This window comes from Mobula hypostoma, chromosome 21 (assembly GCF_963921235.1).
Source record: "Mobula hypostoma chromosome 21, sMobHyp1.1, whole genome shotgun sequence".
In the NCBI taxonomy this organism is placed as follows: Eukaryota; Metazoa; Chordata; class Chondrichthyes; order Myliobatiformes; family Myliobatidae; genus Mobula; species Mobula hypostoma.
In genome coordinates this window covers 30,066,273-30,093,747 of record NC_086117.1, presented here as the reverse complement: position 1 = coordinate 30,093,747, position 27,475 = coordinate 30,066,273, and the positions used below count along the sequence as shown (strand labels likewise).

General features: G+C 41.8%; 1 protein-coding gene across 1 annotated transcript in view; it reads right to left on the bottom strand.

Annotated features, from left to right (window-relative positions):
• LOC134359926 (pappalysin-1-like) overlaps positions 1-27,475 on the bottom strand; it is a 365,925-nt gene that overhangs the window by 249,514 nt on the left and 88,936 nt on the right. The window contains exon 8 of the mRNA XM_063073788.1: positions 5,003-5,131. Within this exon, the coding sequence (XP_062929858.1) occupies positions 5,003-5,131 (129 nt within the window). The remainder of the gene's footprint in view (positions 1-5,002; positions 5,132-27,475) is intronic.

The following is a 27,475-nucleotide window of genomic DNA, read 5'->3' as shown; positions in this document are numbered from 1 at the left end:
TTCCAACAAGATCAGTTGTGAATGTTCTACTGTTCTGCTTTAGCAAACTGGTAATAAATAACTAGTGATAAACTGGCTGGTGTGAATGTGCACCCATTACTGTATAATATTACACTACTTCTTGCACTACCATATTATTAGTGTGAACTGGGAAATCTTGTAAATCTTGTAATCTTTGATTTGTAAGTCTTTTACATCTTATTTTTAAGGTAACTTTTTTATTCTTTCTTACTTCTGTTCTAATATTTGTATATCTGTGTAGTAGTAATGACACTATAATTTCTTTGGGATCAATGAAGTATCCATCATCATTATAAATAATTAATCAAATTAGATTCTTCAGTGACAATCTTGTTTTAGTCTCTATGAACATGTTATGAGCAACTGTCAATTCAACTGCCATGTTGCGCTCTGAGATGGGTTGCTCTCTGAAAGTTCCAATCTACTTTTAAATTAATTTCAAACATAATCAGCATTATTCAAGTCCATGGTTATCAGGTACCGAGTGAACAGCTTCCCCATTGGAACTCACTGAAATCGTCTAAGCACAACAGCCTAGAATATAGAACATAGATCAGTAATTTTGTTCTCCCAAATGTGTTCATTTATTATTTGTTTCCATCTGAATCACTCACCATGACCTCAAGGAGTTTGTTGTGCTTATATTTATGAGGTGTACCATCCCAATTGCAATATCTGAGTTAAATATTGAAAAGACTGAGGTGAATCTTCTTAGTTTCAAGTGGAAGGTTAACTCAGTACACTTTTATACAGTTTGAAGGTGTACTATCTGGAAGGCATTTAAGTTTTCAAGAACTAGTTTCTGTTTTTGTAGAAGTTAAGCATCTTGAAACCACAATTTTTGCTATGAAATTATTAAAATATAGCAGCTATTCTCTGCATGCTTATAAGTCAAGAATGTAATCCAAATGGTAAACGTAAGTAAAACAAAGTAAGAGACAGAAGGACCATTTCTAATGTAGAAGACTTGGTCGATCTTTTTTCCTCAGTGTAGGCAATGACTCCAGTGCAAAGAGTGCCCAGAGTTGCAGCCGTGTTGAAAAATAATTATATTCACTTGCTTTGCCCACTTGCTTTTCACTGAATGCAAATTCCATCATAAAAGGAACAGTGGTTTTTCTGCAACTCAATTCAACGTCTTTCCTTTATATACTTAATGTGCTACCATGACAAAGTTTCATTAATGCATCTGAAAGTAGGTTTATAATTACAAGTAAATGTTTCCAATGCCAATGTCATGGCATCATGAATAAATCACTCAGTCTTAAATACTTGAAAATGACTTTTCTGTTTGGTTTACCGGGGAAGATTTGAATAAATATGGAAAAAGATCTAATCAAAGCTATTTTCTTGCATCCAAAAGACGTCACTTGGTTTTTTGAATATTCCACAATTGTAAAGAACTACAATTTTCAGAAACTCCAAGGATGATTAATTCACCCTAATGGTAAGGCTTATTTTGAGTACACTCTGTTTTAAGATGAGCTCTAAAGATCACTAAATCTCGATTTGTACTTCAGGGAATCCTGTTTATCGTTCTGCAATCTTTCACACTAGTTCTGTTATTATTGGGGAAGCTGCGCCAAAAAAACCTAGAACACATACTCAGAAGCTTTGTGTCAAAGTTGGGAAAGTTGATATTCTAACCTTAAAGATCAAGTAACCTGTTAAATCCTTGGGAATGTTAAATTGAGCAATGGTTTGCAAATGGTTTAAAGTGTGCTGGATGTGTCAACCCCAGGCTTTCCTATTTTAGATGGAGGAGGAGGAGGAGGAGGAGAAGATATGGAAATAAAACTGAAATGAGACAATTACTGAGTATCCATAACCTGGCACACTGTTTATCACTGTCTGAGTTAAAATCCAGCAGTTCCTTCATTTCCCAGATATTCTGTTTTACATCAGTTTGACACTATTTTAAGCTAAACTTTTTTCAGGATAGGATTAGTAAACCATTTCTGCCTCTGAATGTTGGAAGCAAAGGAGATCTTTTGACTCACAAAATGAATATATTGAAGGCTTTGTTCCAACTTAATGAAAAGTAATGCAATTAATATTCCTGTGGAGACTCCACTTTGCCAGCGTGTATTTATACATTGGCCATGATAGTGTCAGCTTGTCTACTGCCAGTCCAGATTTAATGTTAGGAAAATGTTTTGATCTTTACTCCATTACAGCAGAGCCATAGGCATAGCCAATCTGCCCTCACCTGCACATGGCTCACTTTCCCCATCTGTAACTATAAGATTGGCGCTGCAAATATTTGATGAACCTTGACAGGCAAACTAAGATGTGGCGGGCTTGATTTGTATTTGACTTGATTGCTTGGATTTTTCCCTTCTGACACACAGTACCTCATTGGTTTTGCTCTTCATTGTGTGCTGCAGTGCTATTGTCTGCTGCATTTTGTCTCACCTTTTTAATTAAAATAAAATGTTGCGGAAGGAGGGATGACATTCAATGTAAATTGCATTGACAAGATTTAATAACTTGTCCATGGCATTAGAAATGGCCAAGCAACACACACAAACTGCTAGAGGAACTCAGCAGGCCGGGCAGCATCTATAGAAAAGAGTACAGTTGATGTTTCGGGCTGAGACCCTTCAGCAAGCCAATGTAATTCTGCATTGCATCAGATGAATCAATCAAATTGCTCATACGTTACGTGCAACGAGAAAACATTGCGACCAACCACCAGAGAAGGAAAAACCTTGTGCACCAATTGGGTTCTTACCCCTGGCTGAACATGGCTTCAGAGATGGTACAGCAGAGCAGAAAATCCCAAGCATCCAACTAAACTCATCCTTATCAAGCAACACACATAAAAGTTGCTGGTGAATGCAGCAGGCCAGGCAGCATCTCCAGGAAGAGGTACAGTTGACGTTTCAGGCCGAGACCCTTCGTCAGGACTAACTGAAAGAAGAGCTAGTAAGAGATTTGAAAGTGGGAGGGGGAGGGGGTGATCCAAAATGATAGGAGAAGACAGGAGGGGGAGGGATGGAGCCAAGCGCTGGACAGTTGATTGGCAAAAGGGATATGAGAGGATCATGGGACAGGAGGCCTAGGGAGAAAGAAAAGGGGGAGGGGGGAAGACCCAGAGGATGGGCAAGGGGTTCAGTGAGAGGGACTGAGGGAGAAAAAGGAGAGGAAGAAAAAGAATGTGTGTATATAAATAAATAATGGATGGGGTACGAGGGGGAGGTTGGGCATTAGCAGAAGTTAGAGAAGTCAATGTTCATGCCATCAGGTTGGAGGCTACCCAGACGGAATATAAGGTGTTGTTCCTCCAACCTGAGTGTGACTTCAGGTTTACAGTAGAGGAGGCCATGGATAGACATGTCAGAATGGGAATGGGACGTGGAATTAAAATGTGTGGCCACTGGGAGATCCTGCTTTCTCTAGTGGACAGAGTGTAGGTGTTCAGCGAAATGATGTCCCAGTCTGCGACGGGTCTCGCCAATATATAGAAGGCCACATCGGGAGCACCGGACGCAGTATATCACCCCAGCCGACTCACAGGTAAAGTGTCGCCTCACCTGGAAGGACTGTCTGGGGCCCTGAATGGTGGTGAGGGAGGAAGTGTTAGGGCATGTGTAGCACTTGTTCCACTCACAAGGATAAGTGCCAGTAGGGAGATCGGTGGGGAGGGATGGGGGGGACGAATGGACAAGGGAGTCACGTAGGGAGCGATCCCTCTGGAAAGCCGGCGGGGGGGGGGGAGGGAAAGATGTGCTTAGTGGTGGGATCCCGTTGGAGGTGGTGGAAGTTATGAAGAATTATATGTTGGACCCAGAGGGTGGTGGGGTGGTAGGTGAGGACAAGGGGAACCCTATTCCTAGTGGGGTGGCGGGAGGATGGAATGAGAGCAGATGTGCTTTGTAAGATCTTGCGATCCTTGCCTAACATGACAAAGTCAAAAAAACGGTGATTGCAGGCTTTGTAAGATCTTGCAATCTTTGCCTAACTGTCCTCCTGTCCCATGATCCTCACATATCCCTTTTGCCAATCAACTGTCCAGCTCTTGGCTCCATCCCTCCCCCTCCTGTCTTCTCCTATCATTTCGGATCTCCCCCTCCCCCTCCCACTTTCAAATCCCTTACTAGCTCTTCTTTCAGTTAGTCCTGACAAAGGGTCTCAGCCCGAAACTTCGACTGTACCTCTTCCTAGAGAAGCTGCCTGGCGTGCTGAGTTCACCAGCAATTTTTATGTGTGTTGTTTGAAATTCCAGCATCTGCAGATTTCCTCATGTTTGCATTTTTAAACTCATCCTTATGCCTTGCTGTTATTGTTACAAAATATCAGGTGACATGGTGGTGGGATGCACCAGTCAAAGTCCACCAAATAATGGATAAACCCAAAGGCAGATCTGGTTGAGAATACAAGTGAGGACAGGCAGGCGGTCAACATTATTCTGAGGAGCTCAGAGAGAAATCCCCATTTCTACTGACTCCAAGAGAAGTTTGATTATGTACTACGTTTGTAGAATCACTCTTTTGAGCAGTTTCCGTGGGTTCCTATGTAATTGTTGTTTGGGTATCTAAACTCCAGAAGACATAGTCGATGCTTGTAATGTACGTGTCCAATTACCAACAGTGTTGTGTCCATTACTGACATGCCCATGATCATTCTGCACAGACCATAGAATTGTTTGGCGCACTGCCTGTGTGAATGTTTAATGTTTGCAAAACAAGTTAAGATACACACATAAAATGCTGAAGGAACTCAGGACGGGAATAGACAGTCAGTGTTTTGGGATGAGACCCTTCAGCAGAACTGGAAAAGACAGGGGAAGAAGCTTGAATAAGAAAGTGGGGTAAATGGAGGAATACAAGAAGGCAGATGGATAGACGAGGCCAATTGAAGGGGAAGGTGGGTGGGTGGAGGAGTGAAACTAATGTAAGAAGCTGATAGGGGATAGGCGGAAGAGATAAAGGGCTAATTGTTTAACAGCTTGAAAATGAGACCACCTAAGTCAGTGTACCTTTGGATCAATCCATCTCCACAGTAAGCAGCTCCATGTACGTGTTTCAGTTGTGGGGAAGGTTCACTGTCTTCCAAACCCTTGGAAACCACTACTTGATAAGTGTACAAAGTGTTGGGCTTTACATCCCTGAGGAACATAAAAGAAAAGCAAATTAGGTGTACTTTGCCTTATTTATTTATATACACACACACACACACACACACACACACACGCACGCACGCACGCACACACACACACACACACACACACGCGCACACACACACACACATACACACATTCACGTTGCATTCTGTACTGATACACAGAATAGTGCGTACATAGGGGACTATTTAAAAGAATGTCATGTTTCAAACTGGCATTGCAAATTCCAAAATTACAAACAGAAGAGCTTACATATCTCTTTTGCTTATATACTTTTTTATCTTTTGATTTCTGCACTGTTAGTTTTGAAGGAATCCACATCTGCATTATTACATTCCAGAGAAGTGTGGGGAGTTGGGAGCGGAGAGGAGGGAGTGCTAAGCATATAGAAAGCAAATAAATGTTCGGGTATTTTGGTTTAGGACCTAAAATCAGAATGCTTATAGAAACAAAATTTGGGATCTATCTCCAGATGCTTGAAGCATTGTTTTGTACCATTAGTTGTCTCTTCTTGTAATTGTAAAGAAAACTAGTGACACCTTAAGTCTTCGGAAAGTGAATCCATTTGTTGAGTTGAAGAACTAAGCAGAGAACTGAAAGCAGTTTTCCGAAAGCACAACTTCAGACAGCAATGGGCCTCTCAGAACTGGGCAAAGCTGTGAGTTAAACCTAATATTTATTTGCTGTCCTTTGTTTTGTTAGATTTGTTATTAGAGAGCAGTGGTCAGCAAATTGCCTCATTTATCCTGACATTCAGGGTGTTCTGTCTACAATTGATATTCAGAGTAGGCGAGAACGGACATACAAATCTTGACATTTGTATTTGTCACCCATTCTTACAAATACAAGAATGGTCGAGGTCCAACTTTACATAATGGAGCTTGAATCTAAACTTGTCTGGGGTTGATAGCCTTATTTTCAAAACAGCTGTAATCCTTCAACATCATTTGCAGATGCTGTTTCTCCAGTTGTGGTTTTTTTTTGCCACACTCTTTCCAATTACAGTTTGGAGACGGTGAGGAGAACCAGATTGACAATACAGTTTGTGAATTGATGACTTAGTTACAGCAGTGCACCTCTTGGCACAGATGGAATTTTGGCGATGCTTGCTGCATTACAGACCTGCCTGAGCAACTAAGTGAGGTCATGTTGTATTGACGTTTCCCAAGTTAGATGGTTCTTAGAATTTGGTCTGACCTGAAGGTCCAGTTCATTCCACTGCAATTTTGGTGATTTATGCCAGAACAAGAATCAGAGTGGACAGCTATGTGCGGAGCCAAAAGAGATGGGGGAGATTTTGAACAATTTCTTTTCTTTGGTATTCACTAAGGAGAAGGATATTGAATTGTGTAAGGTAAAGGAAACAAGAAGGGTAGTTATGGAAAGTATGACGATTAAATAAGAGGAAGTACTGGCGCTTTTAAGGAATATAAAAGTGGATAAGTCTCCGGGTTCGGACAAGATATTCCCTAGGACCTTGAGGGAAGTCAGTGTGGAAATAGCAGGGGCTCTGACAGAAATATTTCAAATGTCATTAGAAACGGGGATGGTGCCGGAGGATTGGCGTATTGCTCATGTGGTTCCATTGTTTAAAAAGAGTAAACCTACCAATTATCGGCCTGTGAGTTTGACATCAGTGGTGGGTAAATTGATGGAAAGTATTCTTAGAGTTGGTATATATAATTATCTGGATAGACAGGGTCTGATTAGCAACAGTCAACATGGATTTGTGCGTGGAAGGTCATGTTTGACAAATCTTATTGAATTTTTTGTTGAGGTCACTAGGAAAGCTGACGAGGGTAAAGCAGTGGATGTTGGCTATATGGACTTCAGTAAGGCCTTTGACAAGGTTCCACACGGAAGGTTAGTTAGGAGGGTTCAATCGTTTGGCATTAATATCGAAGTAGTAAAATGGATTCAGCAGTGGCTGGATGGGAGACGCCAGAGAGTAGTGGTGGATAACTGTGTGTCAGATTGGAGGATGGTGTGTAGCAGTGTGCCTCAGGGATCTGTACTGGGTCCAATGTTGTTTGTCATATATATTAATGATCTGGATGATGGGGTGGTAAATTGGATTAGTAAGTTTGCAGATGATACTAAGATAGGTGGCGTTGTGGATAATGAAGTAGGTTTTCAAAGCCTGTAGGGAGATTTAGGCCAGTTAGAAGAGTGGGCTGAAAGATGGCAGATGGAGTTTAATGCTGAACAATGTGAGGTGCTACGTTTTGGTAGGACTAATCAAAATAGGACATACATGGTAAATGGCAGGGCATTGAAGAATGCTGTTGGACAGAGGGATCTAGGAATAATGGTGCATAGTTCCCTGATGGTGGAATCTCATGTGGATAGGGTGGTGAAAAAAGGTTTTGGTATGCTGGCCTTTATAAATCAGAGTATTGAGTATAGGAGTTGGGATGTAATGTTGAAATTGTATAAGGCATTGCTAAGGCCAAATTTGGAGTATTGTGTACAGTTCTGGTCACCGAATTATAGGAAAGATGTCAATAAAATTGAGAGAGTACAGAGGAGGTTTACTAAAATGTTGCCTGGGTTTCATCTCCTAAGTTACAGAGAAAGGTTGAACAAGTTGTGTGTTTATTCTTTGGAGCATAGAAGGTTGAGAGGGGATTTGATAGAGGTGTTTAAAATTATGAGGGGGATTGATAGGGTTGATGTGGATAGGCTTTTTCCATTGAGAGTAGGGGAGATTCAAACAAGAGGACATGAGTTGAGAGTTAAAGGGCAAAAGTTTAGGGGTAACATGAGGGGAATCTTCTTTACTCAGAGAGTGGTGGCTGTGTGGAACGAGCTTCCAGCAGAAGTGGTTGAGGCAGTTTCGATGTTGTTGTTTAAAGTGAAATTGGATAGGTATATGGACAGGAAGGGAATGGAGGGTTATGGACCAAGTGCAGGTCTGTGGGACTAGGTGAGTGTAGGAGTTCGGCATAGACTAGAAAGGTTGAGATGGCCTGTTTCCGTGCTGTAATTGTTATATGGTTATATAACAATCCAATGTATTTTGTAAACTCAATAGGATGTATTGTTCTAGCATATATCAGCAAAATGTGAGTGGAATGTTAACTCTATTTTCCTGTCTCCATGGATGCTACCTGACTTGTTGAGTATCTCCTGCATTTTCTGTTCTTATTTCAAAATCAAAGCGCAGGGCGATGAGTATATGGGAGGTGGTTGTAGGAATTGGTTCAATTAGATTCAAAAGTGCAACAATTATACCAGTGCCCAAGAAAAGCAGGGTAAGCTGCCTTCACGACTATTGTCCAGTAGCACTTACATCTACAGTGATGAAGTGCTTTGAGAAGTTGGTTATGGCTAGAATTAACTCTTGTCTCAGCAAGGGGCTATACCCACTGCAATTTGCCTATCACCACAATAGGTCTACAGCAGATGTGATCTTATTGGCTATTCATGTGGCCTTGGATCACCTGGACAATACAAATACCTGTGTCGGGATGCTATTTATTGACTACAGCTCAGCATTTAACACAGGCCATTCCTACAGTTCTAAGTGAAAAGCTCAAGAACCTGGGCCTCCGTAGCTCCCTCTGCAACTGGATCCTAGACCTCCTAACTGGAAGACCACGATCTATGCGGATTGGAAATAACTTCTCCACCTTGCTGACAATCAACGCTGGCACACGTCAGGGATGTCAGCTTCGCCCACTATTTTACTCTCTCTACACCCATGACTGTGTGACTAGGCAGAGCTTAAATACCATCCATAAACACACCTATTGTTGGCAGAATTTCAGATTGCGATGAGAGTGCCTACAGGAGCGAGATATATCAGCTAGTTGAGTGGTGTCGCAGCAACAACCTTGCACGCAACGTCAGGAAGATTAAAGAATTGGTAGTGGACTTAAGAAAGGGTAAGGTAAGGGAACACACACCAATCATCAGAGAAATGGAAAGGATGTGCAATTTCAATTTCCTGGATGTCATTATCTGTGAGGATCTATCCTGGACCCAACATATCAATACAGCTATAAAGAAGACACAACAGTGACTATATATCATTGGGAGTTAATGGAGATTTGCTGTGTCACAAATTCTCACAAATTTCCACAGATGTACCATGGAGAGCATTCTAACTAGATGCATCATTGTCTGATAAGGGGTGGGGGCTACTGTACAGGATTGAAAGAAGCTACAGAGAATTGTACACATAGTCAGCTCCATCAAGGGCACTAGTCCCCATAGTATCCAGGACATCTTCAAGGAGTGATGCCTCAAAAAGGCGGCATCCATCATTAGGCCCCCCCCCCCGCCCATCAACCAGCTCATCCCTTGTTCTCATTGCTACCATCAGGAAGGAGGTTCAGAAGCCTGAAGGCACACAGATTTATGAACAACTTCTTCCTTTCTGCCATCCGATTTCTGAATGAACATTGAACCAATGAACACTATCTCATGCAACATACATCAAAGTTGCTGGTGAACGCAGCAGGCCAAGCACCATCTATCTCATGACTGTTTTATTTCTATTTTTGCACTACTTACTTAATTTAACTATTTAATATACATATATACTTACTTAGCCTCCAGCTTGATGGCATGAACATTGACTTCTCTAACTTCTGCTAATGCCCCACCTCCCCCTCATACCCCATCCGTTATTTATTTATATACACACATTCTTTCTCTCTCTCTCCTTTTTCTCCCTCTGTCCCTCTGACTATACCCCTTGCCCATCCTCTGGGTTCCCCCCCCACACTTTTCTTTTTCCCTGGGCCTCCTGTCCCATGATCCTCTCATATCCCGTTTGCCAAACACCTGTCCAGCTCTTGGCTCCATCCCTCCCCCTCCTGTCTTCTCCTATCATTTTGGATCTCCCCCTCCCCCTCCCACTTTCAAATCTCTTACTGGCTCTTCCTTCAGTTAGTCCTGACGAAGGGTCCCGTCCCAAAACGTTGACTGTACCTCTTCCTAGAGATGCTGCCTGGCCTGTAGCGTTCACCAGCAACTTTGATGTGTGTTGCTTGAATTTCCAGCATCTGCAGAATTCCTCGTGTTTACTGTAATTCATGTTGTTTTTCTATTATTATGTATTGCATTGTACAACAAATTTCACAACATATGCTAGTATATTAAACCTGAGTCTGGGATAACCTTTTAAGTGCCAGCACAGTAGGATGGACTAATCGTCTCCTTCTGTATTCTGGGCAGACTCTGTGGCCAATGAATGAAGAATATATTTGGGTGACAGCTTGGTGAGTTCCACTCTCCAAACAGGGCAACATCAGTACTCTGGCCTTCTTTGGTAAACTTAGTAAGATGTAAAAACATCAAATTTTATACAGCAAACATGAGAAAATCTGCAGATGCTGGAAATTCAAGCAACACACACAAAATGCCGGTGGAATGCAGCAGGTCAGGCAGCATCTATAGGAAAAAGGGTCTCGGCCCAAAAGGTCGACTGTACTTCTTTCTATGAATTTTATATAGTACCATTTTAAAATTGGGTCATGCTGAAATATGGAAATAAACTATTGTGTTTGTCATGAGTGCAGAATCAGGCATGAACACTCTATTTTACTTTAAATATGCAATTGCTCACAAGAGCCGGTGGGAGTTGAAACCATCTCTCATCCACATTTAAGTATAGAAATTAGGTAGTGTAAAATCAAAATAATCCCTTTTTTAATCTATCAATTATGTGCAGTCATAGAGACATAGGACACTACACTTCTGAAACTAGCCCTTTCGCCCATCTAATCCAGGCAGGATTATTAATCTGCCTAGTCCCAGCAACCAGCACCTAGGTCATAGCTCCCGATACACTTCCCATCCATGTACCTATCAAAATTACTCTTAAATGTTGAAATTGAACCCACATCCACCATCTATGCTGGCAGTTCATTCCACACTCTCACCACCCTCTGAGTGAAGAAGTTCCCCCTCATGTTCCCCTTAAACAGTTCACCTTTCACCCTTTACCCATGATCTCCAGTTCTCGTCTCACCCAACTACAGTGGAAAAAATCCTACTAGCATTTACCCTATCTATACCACTCATAATTTTGTATACTTTATCAAATCTCTCCTCATCCTCCTGTGCTCTGCAAATAAATTAATGGTTGTAATATAACCTTGCCAGTCACTGAACATTTAGAAGCTCCTGGCACCCTGCTCATCCATCGGGTGATGTCATCTGAATCTCTAATTAGGATATCGCCTATATTGATAGCTCTAGTATAAATAAGAATTCTGGACGTTTAAATTACATTTGCCAAAGCCCAGTGCACCTTTTGGATACAGGCAGGGGTTAATCTTGAGCCAGGCCTTCTTCACAGGTGTCGATGGCAGTAATACAGTCTTTATTGTGGCTGCAAGGTGCATGTGATTTATTGCCTGTGTTCCTTCCAGGTTTAATAATGGAGCTGTGTACTAACACATATTCATCTCAATGTTTACTACAGACTCTAGGGTACAAAGGAACTAATTTTAACCTTGCAGGCTGGGGAAGGAACAAAGTGACACTTGGATATTGTACATGCCTGATAGGTGCGCACTGACTACCCACTGCTTTTTAACCCTCTACCTTCATAACAGAGGTGAGTGGGCCTCATTAGTTACAGGATGCAAAAGTGTCATTCAAATCTTAATAGCGCCTTAATTGCTTCCCAGAGTTGAAGTCCTCAGAAAAACCTAACCACCTAACCAAAGCAGAAGCAGTCATCTGAGGTAACCAAAAAGAAGGAGCTGTCTTGAATTACACTTTTTTTTTGAAGGAAGTTGCTCCTAAGCTTCACAAGGAAATTGGTAGGTCCAGTTCTTTCCTTCTTGTATCATAATAAGCCCTCTCACTTCCCCCTAATACTTGCCAAAGACTATTGTTTCAATCCTCTAACTGCTGCTGTTTGAGGTCCATCCACCACTGTATCCAATACATCCACCAGATAGGTTGTGCAACTCACCAGGTGGATTTCAGTGAGGACGAGGGTTTCTTTTTCAGTAGCTCCCTTGTTCATCCTCTTAGATACCAAAAACAAGCAATAGCCTAAAATATCATCAATGGGACTTTAATATTTAAATAATTTAAAGTGCCAACCAGCATCCTTCCCATGGCTTTTTCCCAAAAGTTTCCACACTAAATTTGATTGACAAAGGAAGTAGTTAGTCCCATTGCGCAAAGGCCAGAAGCATGTTCAAAGCAACGTATCATTTCATGTTATTACATTTGGATTTGACGAAAGTGAAGAGTTCCCTTGTTTCAAACATCTGGTGATCTCACATTTCTACACACAGTCCCAGATCTCCCCATTCATCCCTCATCCTGCAGAAGCAACCAATCTCTCCCTCATGTGAAGAAAATGAACGTTCTATTATGGACCTCCTTTTAGAGACTTATTTTAAGTTTGTTTGTTACGATTTTGATGATATGACCAGCAATTTATTTCCTGTCTCTAACCACCCTCAAGAAGGTGGTGGCAATTCATTCTCGAATTTCTGCCATCTTTTGGGTGAATTTATTACCAGATATGGGTGGTGAGGTGGAGATACATCTCTACCAAAGAGGGTGTAAGACACACCTTCCCTCTGCTAGCCTGCAGGACACCCTTGGGCAAGGTGTAGCACCTGCTAAGGTACCCCCCCGCCCCCATTCCACTCAGGGTCACATGAAGCCATGGGAGCAGGTGGTGGATGGTTGTCTGAGCAGCTGATGCATATCACAAGACCTGGTTCCATGACCACTGAGGTCAGACAGACAATCTCTGAAAAGTATTGATAACGGCTGGGGTCACCCGTCATGTAAAGGCACTGCCCTGAAGAAGGCAATGGCAAACCACTTTCTGCAGAAAAATTTGCCAAGAACAATCATGGTCTTGGATTGACCATGATCGCCTACATCATATGACACAGCAGATAATGATGATGCTAATTACTAGATAGGCGGGATGTGCTGGGAATTAATCAACGAGTCTAAATGATGAGGGTCAGGCAATATGCAGATCAGGATTTTGAAAGTGATCAATTTCCATGTGCTTGCAGCCCTTGACCTTCTTAGAATTAGAGATCACTTAAGATACTACCAAATGATTCTCCCTGATCCTGGGTGTTGGAAAGGAATTGGTTATACTCCGCTGGTCCATTGTGTTTGTAGTACAACCTTGTACACCTTTATTTGTTCCACAGTGCATTCGCACAACCTAATCACACAGTGTGCAATCCTCAGTGCAAGATTCCATTTTCAGTCACACTGACATCACCAACACCTGTGGCACCAGGTCTCAATATCTCCCTCATTGATATACATAAATACTGGAAATAGTCAATGATTTAAACCATCACCCAACATTCTTTGTTAATGAAAGTCCCTTTAGTAAACTTTCATCATCCTTACAGTGGCTTTCTTCAAAATTCCAACACCTCTGGATATTTTACTCTGACCAACATTGCTATTCATGTCACACTGACCCCCTCCCTTTTTTACAGAGATGACAGCATTTAAGGAACAATTATTGTCTGTGAATTGATATTTTTGACAGAAGTGTTCCAAAAACTCACAGTACTTAAACTACCAGGAGATTGTATTGTTTGCACCTACGTATATTGCTAATTGTAGTTAAAGTTACTTAGATGTATAAAACCTTTGTATGTATTGTGGAAATGTCTACTGCAATTTTTGAAATGGCTAAACTAGCCCATGAGTAAAAAGAATGATTCATCATAGGAGTTTCTGAATAAACAAATTACTTGCTTGCCAGCCAGATATTTCTGACAATGCAATCCCCCATTTAGGGCCCCTCTACTAGTTATGGTCGAACGTAGTTCTACGGATCATTCATCCACCCTATCAGCTACTGAAAGATGCTTCCACTGAGATAAGTGACAATGCCGAGCTGATGCCAAGAACTGCAGACAAGCCGGTGACCTGTTCACCTGCCCTTTTCACTGAATGATTGGCTGCGTGTGGAACAATAAACAGCACAGTCTGATCGAAAGGCACACGTTAAAAAGGAGCAAGCAGCAAATTGTTTTGCAGACTTTGGAGGATTTTTATAGTGTGAACAATGGGTGTGCTTTCTATCAAATATTCGAAGGGGACTTGGTTTGCATGGCAAAAGCTCAGTGTGAAGAAATTTCCTCCTGATGTCGCACAAGAAAGCTCCTCCCGTCTTCTATGCTGTACACTTGCCTGATTCCCTTTCTCCTTCTCCAGAAAGTGATGACTCTCATTGGCTATGCGCTGTGTAGGAGGGAGGGGTTAGATTGATCATGGTCACAAGAGATTCTACAGATGCTGGTAACCTTGAGCAATACACATAAAATTCAAACAAGTCAAGCAACATCTGTGGAGGAGAATAAGCTGTCGATGTTTTGGGCAAAGGCACTTCATCAAGACTTGATCATGATGAAGGTTTGTGTAGGGTGGCACAACATCATGAACCCCTACAGTGAGGTACCGTTCTATGTTCTGTATAATACAGTATTCTCCACTCAATCACTGACTGCTGATTGTAGAGGAGTTCATTCACAGCCCAGGGTGCTGGGTTCTAAATCATACAGATTTGTTCAGACACAGGGGCTCCAAACCTACAGAATTCAAGACTTACTCCTCTTCCCTCAATTTCTCATGCACAAGGTCCAAGGATGTCTTTCCTCTGCTTCAATTCTGCGGCTTTGGAGGTGGCTGATGATGCTAATGAGTAGTTCACAACCAGCTGGGGCAGGTGGATGGGTAATTGAGGGGTGGCACATTTCTTCCTCCATTTCCGTTGGGATTTTGTGTGTTCACATTGAATTGGCTTGAGGTTCTCAATGAATGCTCCATTTTGATCTTCTATGAGTCAGTGGGTATGTTGAGCTTTTGTGAGGACTCTTTAAGACCATCCTTGAATTCTTTTTGTCTGTCCATTGGTAATCTCCTGCAGTGACAGGCACGATAATTGTTCTCAGCCCAGTCCATCGTGCAGGACATGTCCAAACAGACAACGTGCCTTATCTGGTGGATTGGGCTGAGTTCAATTAGGTCTTCATTACTGGAGCCATTGGACTGGGGGAAGACACTGACATTCATTTATTTACTCTGCTGTGGATTTGGAGGACTTTGCATAGATGGTGTTATATCTCCAATGTATAGAGGTTCCAGCTGCAGGTAGTCCATTTCCTAGAAGTACATGAGGGCATAGATCACTGCTACCCTATAAACCACAAACTTCGAGTTAGGTTTGATGTTTTGAACATCGCGCATTATTCCTCAAACAACCAGAGTTTGTCCTGGCAGTCAAGACAGTGGTGAATTTCATCATCAGCATCTGCTGCAGCAGAGAAGTGCCTGCTGGCATATGGGATGCAGTTCACATTTTCTAGAGGCTGCTCATGGACCTTCATTGTTGGATGGCAGTGTTGTATAGTGCTGCAGGTTGGCAGATGATACTTGTTTCATAGTCCTGTGGAACAAACTCCAGTGAAGGAGTTGACAATGGCTCAGGACTTGCCCTCTGAATGTATGCGTTCATGTGTTATTTGCATACTGCAAAACATTTGGGGTGACTTTGTTTCCAAAGTGAGGGGGACCTACTGTATCTCCCAGTTGTCCTATGGATTCACTACACTCCTTTTGGAAGCTTGAAGGGAAAACTTGCAGCTAGAAGAATTAGGAAAATGCTGAGGAAGAACATAAACTTGTGGAGCCCAGGGCTTCAGCCTCAGATCATACTGCACTTTTCACTCAATTACGGGCAATTCAACTTATATCAGATCCAGGTCTCAGGAATGTTTTAATTTCTTATCATGTATATGCTGGCTAGTTACTTACTTTCTTTTAAAGTATAACCAGTCATTCCTAATATCACTTCAAGTAAACTCTGAGAATCTGTTTGCACTTGTAGGATTCAACCCTTAAAGGTGGTTCTAACATTCATTTAAAACCTTATTGTTACTCCAGCTACTCTGTCTCAGTTCTGTAACCCTCAAGGAAGGGTCCTGCCATCAATCCTGTTTAATATTTCCAGCAATACAGATTTCATGCTTTTGTTCAAAAGAGGTGCAAGAATAAACCTAGTCATAAGAAATCAGTCAGTTTAACTTAAGTGATGAAACAAGTTCCGGTAACAATAATCAGGGATCTAATTAGCAGGCTCTTTGACAAGTTTGGATTGATTAAGGAAAGCCAACATCAGTTTGTTAAAGGCAGATCATGCAACACTTCACTTGCGAGTTTTTAGGGGTCATGTATTGCATCCGATGCTTCCAGTGCCACGTCCTCTACATTGGTGAGACCAATGTCGCTTGGGGGACCACTTTGCTGAGCACTTTCGCTCCAACTGCAAAAAGTAGGGTTTCTGCCAGTCATTTGAATTCCATTCCCTATTCCCATTCTGACATATAGTCCATGGCCTTCACTACTACCATGGTGAGGTCGGAGGAGCAATACCTCATTTTCTGTCTGGATAGCCTCCAACTTGATGGCATGAACGTCAATTTCACTAAATTCCTGTAAGTTCATCCCCCTCCCCGTCTCTCTTTATCCATTCTCAATTCTGTCTCCCCACTCGCCCCTTCTCTTCTCCTTATCTGCCTAACACCTCCCTCTGGTGGCATTCCTCCTTCCTTTTCCCATGGTTCACTCTCCTCTCCTATCAGATTCCTTCTTCTTCAGTCTTTTATATTTATCACCTCCCAGCTTCTCACTTCATTCCCCCCCCACTACCCACCAACCTTTGACCTCACCAGACTTCACCTTTTGCGTTTCAGCTTGTTCTTCTTCCCCTCCCCTCTCCTTCTTATACTGGCTTCTTCCCCCTTCCTTTTCAGTCTGGATGAAGGGTCTCAGCCCAAAGTATCTTTTCTTTATTCCTTTCCATCGATGCTGCCTGATCTGCTGTGTTCCTCCAGCATTTTGTGTGTGTAACTTAATAGTATTTTTGATGAAGGAAGAGGTAGAGATGATGAGCAAGACAAAATTAAAAATTTCTACATTATAGGTTTGTTAGCAAGTTGAAGTTAGTGGGATAAAAAAAGACAATAATGCTTACATCGACAACTAGCCAAGTAACAGGAAACAAGAGTGCTGGGAATCCTTTTTGAGACTGGAGGGAGTTGAATAACAGAGATTTCCAAGTATTATTACAAAGAAAAAAAACATGAATACTGGAAGAACTCAGCAGGTCATTCAGCATTTGTGGAGGCAAAAGGTGTAAATGCTGTTTTTGGTTAAGGTCCTGCATAACATCCTCATGAATGATCTTGACACTACATATCAGCTGACAACTTTTGGCTGCACAGACCCGCTAAATTGTTCCAGCATTCCATTTTTTTTGTTATGGATTCCAAGATTTTTCCTGTCATTATTACTAGACCCTCTGTTTTCTTTTACTCTATATTTTAATGATTCAGTGGAGAGAAGGCAATTTCCAAATCTGCAAAAATACAGAATTTCTCAAAAGCATGAGGTGAATGGTAATGGACTTCCAGGAGATAGAGATAGGCTAATGGAGTGGGCAGATCAATGACCGATGAAGTTTATTGCTGAGAAATGCTAAGCATTATACTTTGGTTGGAAGAAAGAGAAGAGACAATGGAAGCTGGAGATAACAATTTTAATGGGTAGCAGGCAGGGAGATCTGGGGTATCTGTGCATCATTTGTTGAAAGTATAAGGTATGGTACAAGAAAATTGATTTATAAAAGCGCGTGCGATCCTGAACTAAATATGGACATACTTTCCTGGACTTAAGTCCTGAAGAAGGATCTCGACCCAAAACGTCGAGCATTTATTCATTTCCATAGGTGCTGCCTGACCTGCTAAGTTCCTCCAGCATTCTGTATGTGCTGCTTTGGATTTCCAGCATCTGCAGACTTTCTTGTGTTTACATTTTTATGGCAGTTATGGTAAATCTTTACAAAACACAACATTATCGACAGATGGAGTACTGTGTCCAGTTCTGCACTCTACACTTTAGGAATGATAGGGAAGTCTTACAGAGGGTGTAGTAGATATTGATTGGACAGTCCCAAGAATGAGGGACTTTGGTCAGGTGGATAGACTGGAGAGGCTGGGGTTTTTCTATTTGGAACAGTCAAGGTTGGGATGGGATCTGGTAGAGATATTTACAATAACTAAAGGTCTAGAAAGATAGGATAAAAAAAATGTTCATGTTGGTGGAGGGTCAAGAACTAGCACCCATTGAAAAAAATTATTCAGCAATGAACCGGAAGTGATATGAGGACTTCTTTTCCACAAGTGTTTGGGCCCCAGTGCACACTGCCAGGGGTAAAAGTGGAAGCAGATTGAATTGTAACATAATTTCTGAAAGAATGTGCTGGGTATGAGGAGAGGATAGATAAGTGGGATTTATCAGATCCTTCTCATATTGGTGTTATACGGACTCAATGGTCAAATAGCTCCTTTAATCCTTTAACCATTTTGTAATTCTGCTTTTATTTTTGCACCACTGTTTAGCATTTACTAATATTTATAATCACAGTTTTGATGTTATCATTTAGCCTCCTCTTATCAATAATATTTTGAGGAGCAGGAAGATGTGATGCTGCTTTGCACGTCTCCTTGTGTCTTTCGGGCTGCTCATCTTAACAATCTGCCTTTGACTGAAGACAAAAACCAATTCTTTTATTGAGATACTTCAGTCTGAATGGAGCTTTAACACAAATGCAGTTGGGTATTTCAGCATTCGGCTTTTTATTCTGTGCCCTGCACCTGTGTCAGAAATCATGTATCGGACTCCAGCAATAAACAATCCAACAGTATTTCGAAAGTCCCTTGTAAACTTGCTGCAGAATTTACAGTTTGATTTGGCAGGGCAATGGAAAGTGTGTACCATTGAAAGTACTCTTTCTATTGCTTAGTCCTCTGCTCTACTTGCTTAATACTTAAGTACAGCTCCAATACCATACTCGAGATTGTTGACACCTCTTTTATTGGCCGAATCAAAGGTGGTGACGAATCAACATATAGAAGGGAGATTAAGAATCTGACTGAATGGTGCCACAACAACCTCTCACCCAATATCAGCAAAAACCAAGGAGCTGATTATTGACTACAAGAGGAGGAAACCAGAGCTCCAAAAGCCAGTCCTCATCAGGGGATCAGAGATAGAGAGAGTCAGCAAATTTAAATTCCTCAGTGTTATTATTTCAGAGGATCTTTCCTGGCTCCAGCATGTAAGCGCCATTACAAAGAAGGCAGGGCAGTGCCTCGACTTTCTTGGAAGTTTGCGAAGATTTGCCATGTCATCTAAAACTGCCAAACTCCTATAGATGCACGGAAGAGAGTACACTGACTGGTTACATCATGACCTGGTATGGAAACACCAATGCCCTTGAACAGAAAAACTTACAAAAAGTAATGGATACAGCCTAGTCCATCACAGGTAAAGCCTTCCCCACTATTGAGCACATCTACAAGGAGCACCGTCACAGGAAAGCATTGGAAGAACCCTCACCATTCAGGCCATGCTGTCTTCAAGAAGGAGGAACCAGGAGCCTCAGGTTCCACACCACCAAGTTCAGGAATACGTATTACCCCTCAACCATTAGGCTCTTGATCCAGAGGGAATTACTTCACTCACCCCAGCACTGAACTGATTTCACACCTAGGGGCTCACTTTCAAAGACTCTGCAACTTATGTTCTCAATGTTTAGTATTTATTTATTTGTTACTATTTTGTATTTGCACTCTTTGTTCTGTTTGCACATTGTTAGTCTGACTTTGCTGTGTGTAGTTTTTCATTGATACTACTGTGTTTTTTTGTATTAATTTACCATGATTGCTCACAAGAAAACAAATCTCAGGGTAATATATGGTGACAAAATTGTACTTTGATAATAAATTTACTTTGAACTTTCAACTTGGAGATGAATTCGAAAACACGGTAAAAGATTTAAGTCTTTTTTAAATGGGTTTACTTGCAATAAATGGCTGACACTGAGTTGTATTGTGTTAAGTCAATAAAGCAGAACATGTCAAAAGCGATGTGAGAGTGAGGTTTGGACATTTCATAAACATCAGTAGAGCCCCAAGATTGAATTAGACTCCTAAGCCCTCTGCCAGACACTTGTTATTCTTTATAATATATACTGTGTCTAGTTTATTTAAGTTTGTCGTTTACTATTTTTAGATAGATAGAAAGATTGCCGGGAGTGGAGATGCTGAGTTGGGGATGAAAGACTAATGCTGCTTTGTGCATCATGAGAAATTAGTTTGCAGTTGGGATTGACGTAAAAGAAGGGATAAATCTCCTTAATCTGACTCTCGTGCCTGGTAGAATGGAGCAAAACTCCAACCAGTAAAACCACTAATTCACTAGTAAATCTACTTGGGTTAAGGTGCAGTAGCTGTAGTGGAAGGCTCTGGTATGTTATGTTGCCAGAAGCCAGGGAAGCAATATCCACTGCCAGTAATAACCTTGCTCAGACTGCATTTCACAATTCAGTTAGTTTTCTACACATATCTGTGCAGGCATAAGGTAAGAATATTTTGGACACGTCTGGAAAAGCAGCCACAGCAGGCTCCAGGTGGGTTAAATTTGACACATGGACAGAATTGGGGCTGAGATCCTCATGAGCTTTGACATCTCAAGTTAGCTCACTGGATTCTTGGCTGCCAGTGACATCCTTCAGATCAGCACTGGCTGTGGATATGAAGTGATCAGAGACAATGGGAAGCGACATGATCTTTGGAAGAAAGGAGGACAGGTATTGAAAAGGGGTAGTAGTAGGCAATGGGCAGAATGGTGGTAAGTTTGAAGGAGAGAGGGGTGTTGGTGGAAGTGGGATGGTGGGAGGCACCACTGGCGAGGGACATGGTGATGTAACGGGGGGAAACATTGAAGGGAGTAGGATGGTGGAGATCGATGAGAAGAGGGGTGGTGAATGGGGGATATGGCCTGGGGTAGAAGTTGGGTGTGGGAAATATCAGAAAGAGAGGTTGTGGTTTTGGGGAAAAGGGGGATTGGGACGGGTGGAGTGCTTGGGTAATGACAAGAGAGGACATGATTGGGAAAGAGGGATCAGGGTAGTGGAGGGATGGAAATGGGGTAGAGGTGGTGATCTGTGGTTGGGGGGGGAGGTGAACTAACAGAAGTGATTGTGGTGGGACCATAAAGTATTCGCAACAGTGAAGCAGTCGTACTGCCTATGATTCCATCAACGATATTCTGGCCATGATTCTATTCAGTGATGAGTACCAGCACTAGATCTTGCATATTCCTTAGCCTTGCCTTTACATAGATAACAATTTTGTAAATGAGCTATACATAGGCATTAGGCCTTGAGTGTCTATGTACAGTACATATTTATTGTCTGTTCCAGGCACAGGTCTTCTTACCTTTTTATTTGCTTTTACCAATATTGTAATGCACTATCAAAGCTTAGCAAGTGCACTACTAGAACCTGCCTTACTGGGAATTTAAGCCCTTTAGAGTCATAGTCAAAAAAAGTAGAGCATAGAAACAGGCCCTTCAGCCCTTCTAGTTCATCCTGAGCTATTTAAGCTGCCTACTCCCATTGACCTACACTAGGACCATAGCCCTCCATACCTCTACCACCCATGTACCCATCCAAACTTCTCTTAAATGTTGAAATCGAGCTTACATGCACTACCTGCTCATTCCACACTCTCATGACCCTCTGGGCAAAGGTGTTTCCTTTCATATTCTCCTTAAACTTTTCACCTTTCACCCTTAACATGTGACTTCTGGTTGTAGTCCCACCTAATCTCAGTGGAAAAAACCTGCTTACGTTTATCCTACCTGTACCTCTTATAATTTTGTATACCTTTGTCAAATCCCCTCTCAAGCTTCTACATCCCAAAGAATAAACTCCTGACCTATTTAATCTTTCCATATAACCTCAAGTCCTTCGGACCTGGCAACATCCTTTCTCCATCTCTAATGCATGTGCAGTGCAAACTAACTCTAATGCCTGAAATCCAATTATTAGTCTGATACACAGTTAAAATAGGCCTTAGCTTAGAACTGGTATAAATGATATGTGGCGCCCAACAAAGATGAGAGGAAGGTGCTGGTTGTGGTTCTCCCGGTGCAACCTCCTGTATATCAGTGAGACCCTACGTAGAGTGGGAGACCACTTCACTGAACACTTACGCACCCACCTGCCAGAAAAAGTGGATCTCCCGGTAGTTACCCATTTCAATTCTACTTCCCATTCTCATTCCAACGTGTCAGTGCATTGCCTCTACTACTGTGATGAGGCCACAGTCAGGTTGGAGGAGCAACACCTTAAATTCCATCTGGGTAGCCTCCAACCTGATGTCATGAACATCAGCTTCTTGAACTTCTGGTAATCACCACACGAACCCCCACCACCACCTTTGCCATTCCCCATTCCTGTTTCCCTCTCTCTCCTATCTCCTTAACTGCCTAGCACCTCCCTCGGTGCTCCTCCTCCTTCCCTTTCTGCCATGACCTTCGACCTTCTCCTCTCAGATTCCCCATCCTCCAGCCCCTTATATCTTTCACCAATCAATTTCCCAGCTCTTTACTTCACCTCTCCCCCCTCCCATTTTCACCTATCAGCTGCAACCTTGTACTACTTCCTCCCCTCCCCCCATCTTCTTGCTCTGACTTCTCAACTTTTTTTTCTAGTCCCGATGAATGGTCTTGGGCTGGAACATCGACTGTTCACTCTCCTCCGGAGATGCCGACTGACCTGCTGAGTACCTCCTGCATTTTGTGTGTTTTGCCTTGGATTTCCAGCATCTGCAGACTTCCTCGTACTTGTGATGCTGGTCGTGTCCCTGTTTTCAACTCAGAATGATTCAACATCTGTTTAATCCCAGACTGACATTTGCATCATCACCCTATATCACCGTCTATACTGGCTATAAATAATTGAGAGTTTAATACTGTCAGCCTATAAGAATTGAAGTACATTAGTTTAATGGAGGGCCCCCTTTGACCTTAATCCCAGCATGTACACACACAGTCTTCCCGTAGTGTCTATTGCCCAGGGATAGCAATGGAAACAGTTACTGATCGTTTACTGGAATGTCTTGAGCTGTTTCTACAAAACTGCAGCTGGAACTTTTTGGAACTGTTCAGACCGCTGAGAGCTTCAGGAGTACCTGACCTTAACATCGAGAACAGGCAGCCCAGTGGGTTGATTTCTTCAGTGCATGTAAAAATTTTACATGTTTGTCAAGCATTTTAACGGAAATATTAAAAAATAACTGGCAAATGCCGCTATGCATTTAGAATTACGAAGTGGGCAATTTTCTATTCCTGTTCAGCACCATTCTTTGGCAATTTGCCGCTCACTATATTGCATTGCCATTCATTCTGTATGGATCTTGACTGCTGAGTATTCCTCAACCAGTTTATCTTGGCAGCAGCCTCTTTTCAATTCCCTTCGCCTTCATTGTGAAAATTTCCCATAAGACAGATTAAAGAATGTGCTGAGCAAAAAACAGATAAAAATTAGATAGTGAGGAATCAAGGAATTTACGAGAGAAAAAATGAATACTGCTTAGCTTGTGGTAGTGGAGTGTGTTAGAACATGTTTGCCTTTTCTTTCCTCCAGGTGCAAGATTCCAAATGGAAATTCCCTTCAGTACTGAGGTATTGCATGCAGTTCTGGATGTGGCACCAATAGGAAGGATGTGATGGCACTGGATAAGGTGCAGAGGAGATTTACCAGGATGGTAACTTTATTGGAACATTGCAATTACAAAGGCAGATTCCTTAGGCTGGCTTGTTTTTTTGTTCTTGAGTGGAGGATGCTAGAAATTGGAATTGGTTTATTATTGTCATATGTATTGAGGTACAGTGAAAAGCTTCACACACAAAATGCTGGAGGAACTCAGCTGGCCAGGCAGCATCTATGGAAAAGAGTACAGTTGATGGTTCAGGCCAAGACCCTTCGTTAGGATTGGGAAGGAAGGAGAGAAGTCAGAGTAAGAAGGTGGCGGGAGGGGAGGAAGAAATACAAAGAGGCAGGTGATAGGTGAAACCATGAGAAGGAGAGGGGATGAAGTAAAGAGCTGGGAGGTTGATTGGTTAAGCGAGTTAAAGGCTGGGGAAGGGGAAAATCTGATTGGAGAAAAGTTTGACATTCACAGTGTTCATACAGATCTAATCATTACACAGTACATTGGATAGTACGAGGTAAAACAATAACAGTGCAGAATAAAGTGCAACAGCTACAGAGAGGGTGCAGTGCAGGTAGGCAATAAAGTACATGGTCATAATGAGGTAAAGTGTGAGATCAAGAGTCCATCTTATTGTACCAAGATATGGTAGGATGATGATGAATATGATTATTCAGTCATTTTATTAAAGCAGTCCTTGATAAGATAGAGATGCATAAAATGATGAAGGGATTAGGTAGGTTTGGATGGTAAAAATCTTTTTTCCTGTGATGGAAGTTTCAAGGATAAAGGGAATAGGTTTAAGGTGAGTGGTAGGAGGATTCCTCATGACATTGAAGAAGCATCTGGAGTAGACACTTGCTTGAAGCTCCAAAGCACAGAATGGTAATTTGAATAAATGGGATTAGATTCTTGATTAGTCAGGTTATGAAAGGATATGGGGAGAACGCAGGAGATTGGGGCTGAGAAGGAAAAATGGATCAGCTATGATGAAATGGTGGAGCAGACTCGATGGGTCAAATGTCCTAATTCTGCTCCTATGTCTTATGGTCTAATGGTCTACAGCTGCATGCTACAACAGGTGCATGGACATGGACACGGTGGGCTGAAGAAATTGTTTATATGCTGTATGAATGTATGACAATCCATTCAGAAGAATTAGGACCACGATTGGACAAATGCCCTACACTATGTTACATAAATCCCAACTTTATATTGGTACACTGGGGTGTTCCTTCACCTCAGTTATAGTAGGGAAGAATAGGTGTTATTTGCCTTGAGGGGTTGCTCCGTGACATATGAAACTACATACCAGCGAATTCTGTTTTCCGCCAACAGATATTCTTGCCTTGATGACAATCGACATTAAAAAGAAAATAAAGTACTTCCTCCTATTTCCAGGGTCTATCTAAAATAACTGATTTTGTTTTACCCATGCTGTATACTATTGCCTGGTCTGAGAAGAACTAAATGTAACCAGGGACTGGGAGCTGTGTGTTCCCCTTGTTCTCAAACCCTCTGGTAAAGGATCAACAATGTCTCCCTCTGTCTCAGTATCTCCTGCTCTAAGTCTTTTATTCATTCCCCAAACACACCATTCCTCTGATTCTGGCCTCCTGTGGAATCCCTCCAACAAGTTCAACAGCAGTGGCCTCATCTTGGTCCAGATTCAAAACACCCTCTCTAATCATCTCCTGGCTCTCTGCCTCTGCCTCTGTCGTTTAGTCTCCTCTGCATTAAAGAGTATATAAAAAGTATTCACCCCACTCCCTTTGGAAGTTTTCCTGTTTCATTGTTTTACAACATTGAGTCAGAGTGGATTTAATTTGGCTTTTTTGACACTGATCAGCAGAAAAAGATCCGTTTGTGTCAAAGTGGAAACAGGTCTGTACAAAGTGATCTAAATTAATTACAAATATAAAACACAAAATAATTGATTGCATAAGTATTCATCCCCCTTTAGTATGACACACCAAACCATCACTGGTGCAGGCAATTGGTTTTAGAAGTCACATAATTAGTTGAATGGAGATCTATTTTTGGAGACCTGCATGCAGTCAAGGTGTTTCAATTGATTGTAGTAAAAATGCACCTGTAACTGGAAGTTCCAACTGCTGATGAGTCAGTACCATGGCAAACATTACACCATGAAGAAAAAAGAACACTCAAGCAACTCTGCAGATGGGTTATTGAAAAACACAAATCAGGAGATGGATACAAGAAAATTTCCAGTTCACTGATCCAATTCCAATCCCTTGCAGCACAGTTAAGTCAGTCATCGAGAAATGAAAAGAATATAGCACAGCTGTAAATCTGCACGGAGCAGGCCATCCTCAAAAACTGAATGACTGTGCAAGAAAGGGCTAATGAGGGAGGCCACCAAGAGGCCTGTGACAACTCTGGAGGAGTTACAAGTTTCAGTGGCTGAGTTGGGAGAGACTGCACAGACAACTGTTGCCTGGGTACTTCACCAGTTGCAGCTTTATGGGAGAGTGGCAAAGGGAAAGCCACTGTTGAAAAAAAACATTCATGAAATCTCGGCTAGGGTGTGTCAGAAGGCATATGGAAGACTCTGAAGTCAGCTGGAAAAAGGTTCTATGGTCTGATGAAACGAAAATTGAGCTTTCTGGCCATCAGATGAAACGCTATGTTTGGCGTAGGCCAAACACCACACATCATCAAAAACACACCATCCCTATAGCGAAGCATGGTGGTGGCTGCATCACGCAATGGGGATACTTCACTGCAGCAGGCCCTGGAAGGCTTGTGAAGGTAGAGGGTAAAATGAATGCAGCAAAATACAGGGAAATCCTGGAGGAATACCTGATGCAGTCTGCAAGAGAACTGCGACTTAGGTGAAGACTTGTCTTCCAGCAAGTCAATGACCACAAACATAAATCCAAAGCTACACAGGCATGGCTTAAAAACAACAAAGATAATGCCCTGGAGTGGCCAAATCAGAGTCCAGACCTCAACCCAATTGAGAATTTGTGGCTAGACTTGAAAAGGGCTGTTCACTCACGATCCCCATGCAATCTGACAGAGCTTGAGCAGTTTTGTAAAGAAGAATGGGGAAAAATTGCAGTGTCCAAATGTGTAAAGCTGGTAGAGACCTATCAACACAGACTCAAGGCTGTAATTGCTGCCAAAGGTACATCTACTAAATATTGACTTCAAGAGGGTAAGTAATTATGCAATCAATTATTTTTTATATAATTGTAATAAATTAAGACTGATTTGTAGAAATTTGTTTTCACTTTGACACAAAAGTCTTTTCTGTTGATGTGTCAAAAAAGCAAAATTAAATCCACAGTGATTCAATGTTGTAAAGCAATAAAACATGAAAGCTTCCAACAAGGGTGAATACTTTTTATAGGCACTGTATATTGATCATATCTCCATGTAGCAGCTTAACAGAACCTCTTTAAGAAAGATTTTGCAAAATGTGAATCATTGATGCCATCTATTCTTCCTTTCTCTCTTCTGCCAGTTGAGAAGTACCTAAAACTAAGTTTAATATTTCTTCTGCTTAATCAGAAAATGATATGCCCAAGCTATGCAAGAGACTTAATGACTGAACATCATTTTGTGTCGTTAACATTGGCTGTACGGTTCAGCAATGCTCTACAATAGTCAGTCCCGCAATGTTGCAGAATTTCTATTGTAAGTGTTGACCTTGTTAAAGCCAAAGCTGTTTCTGTTCTGCTCAGCTCAGCTGCACACTATTTCAGTTACTCAAGTC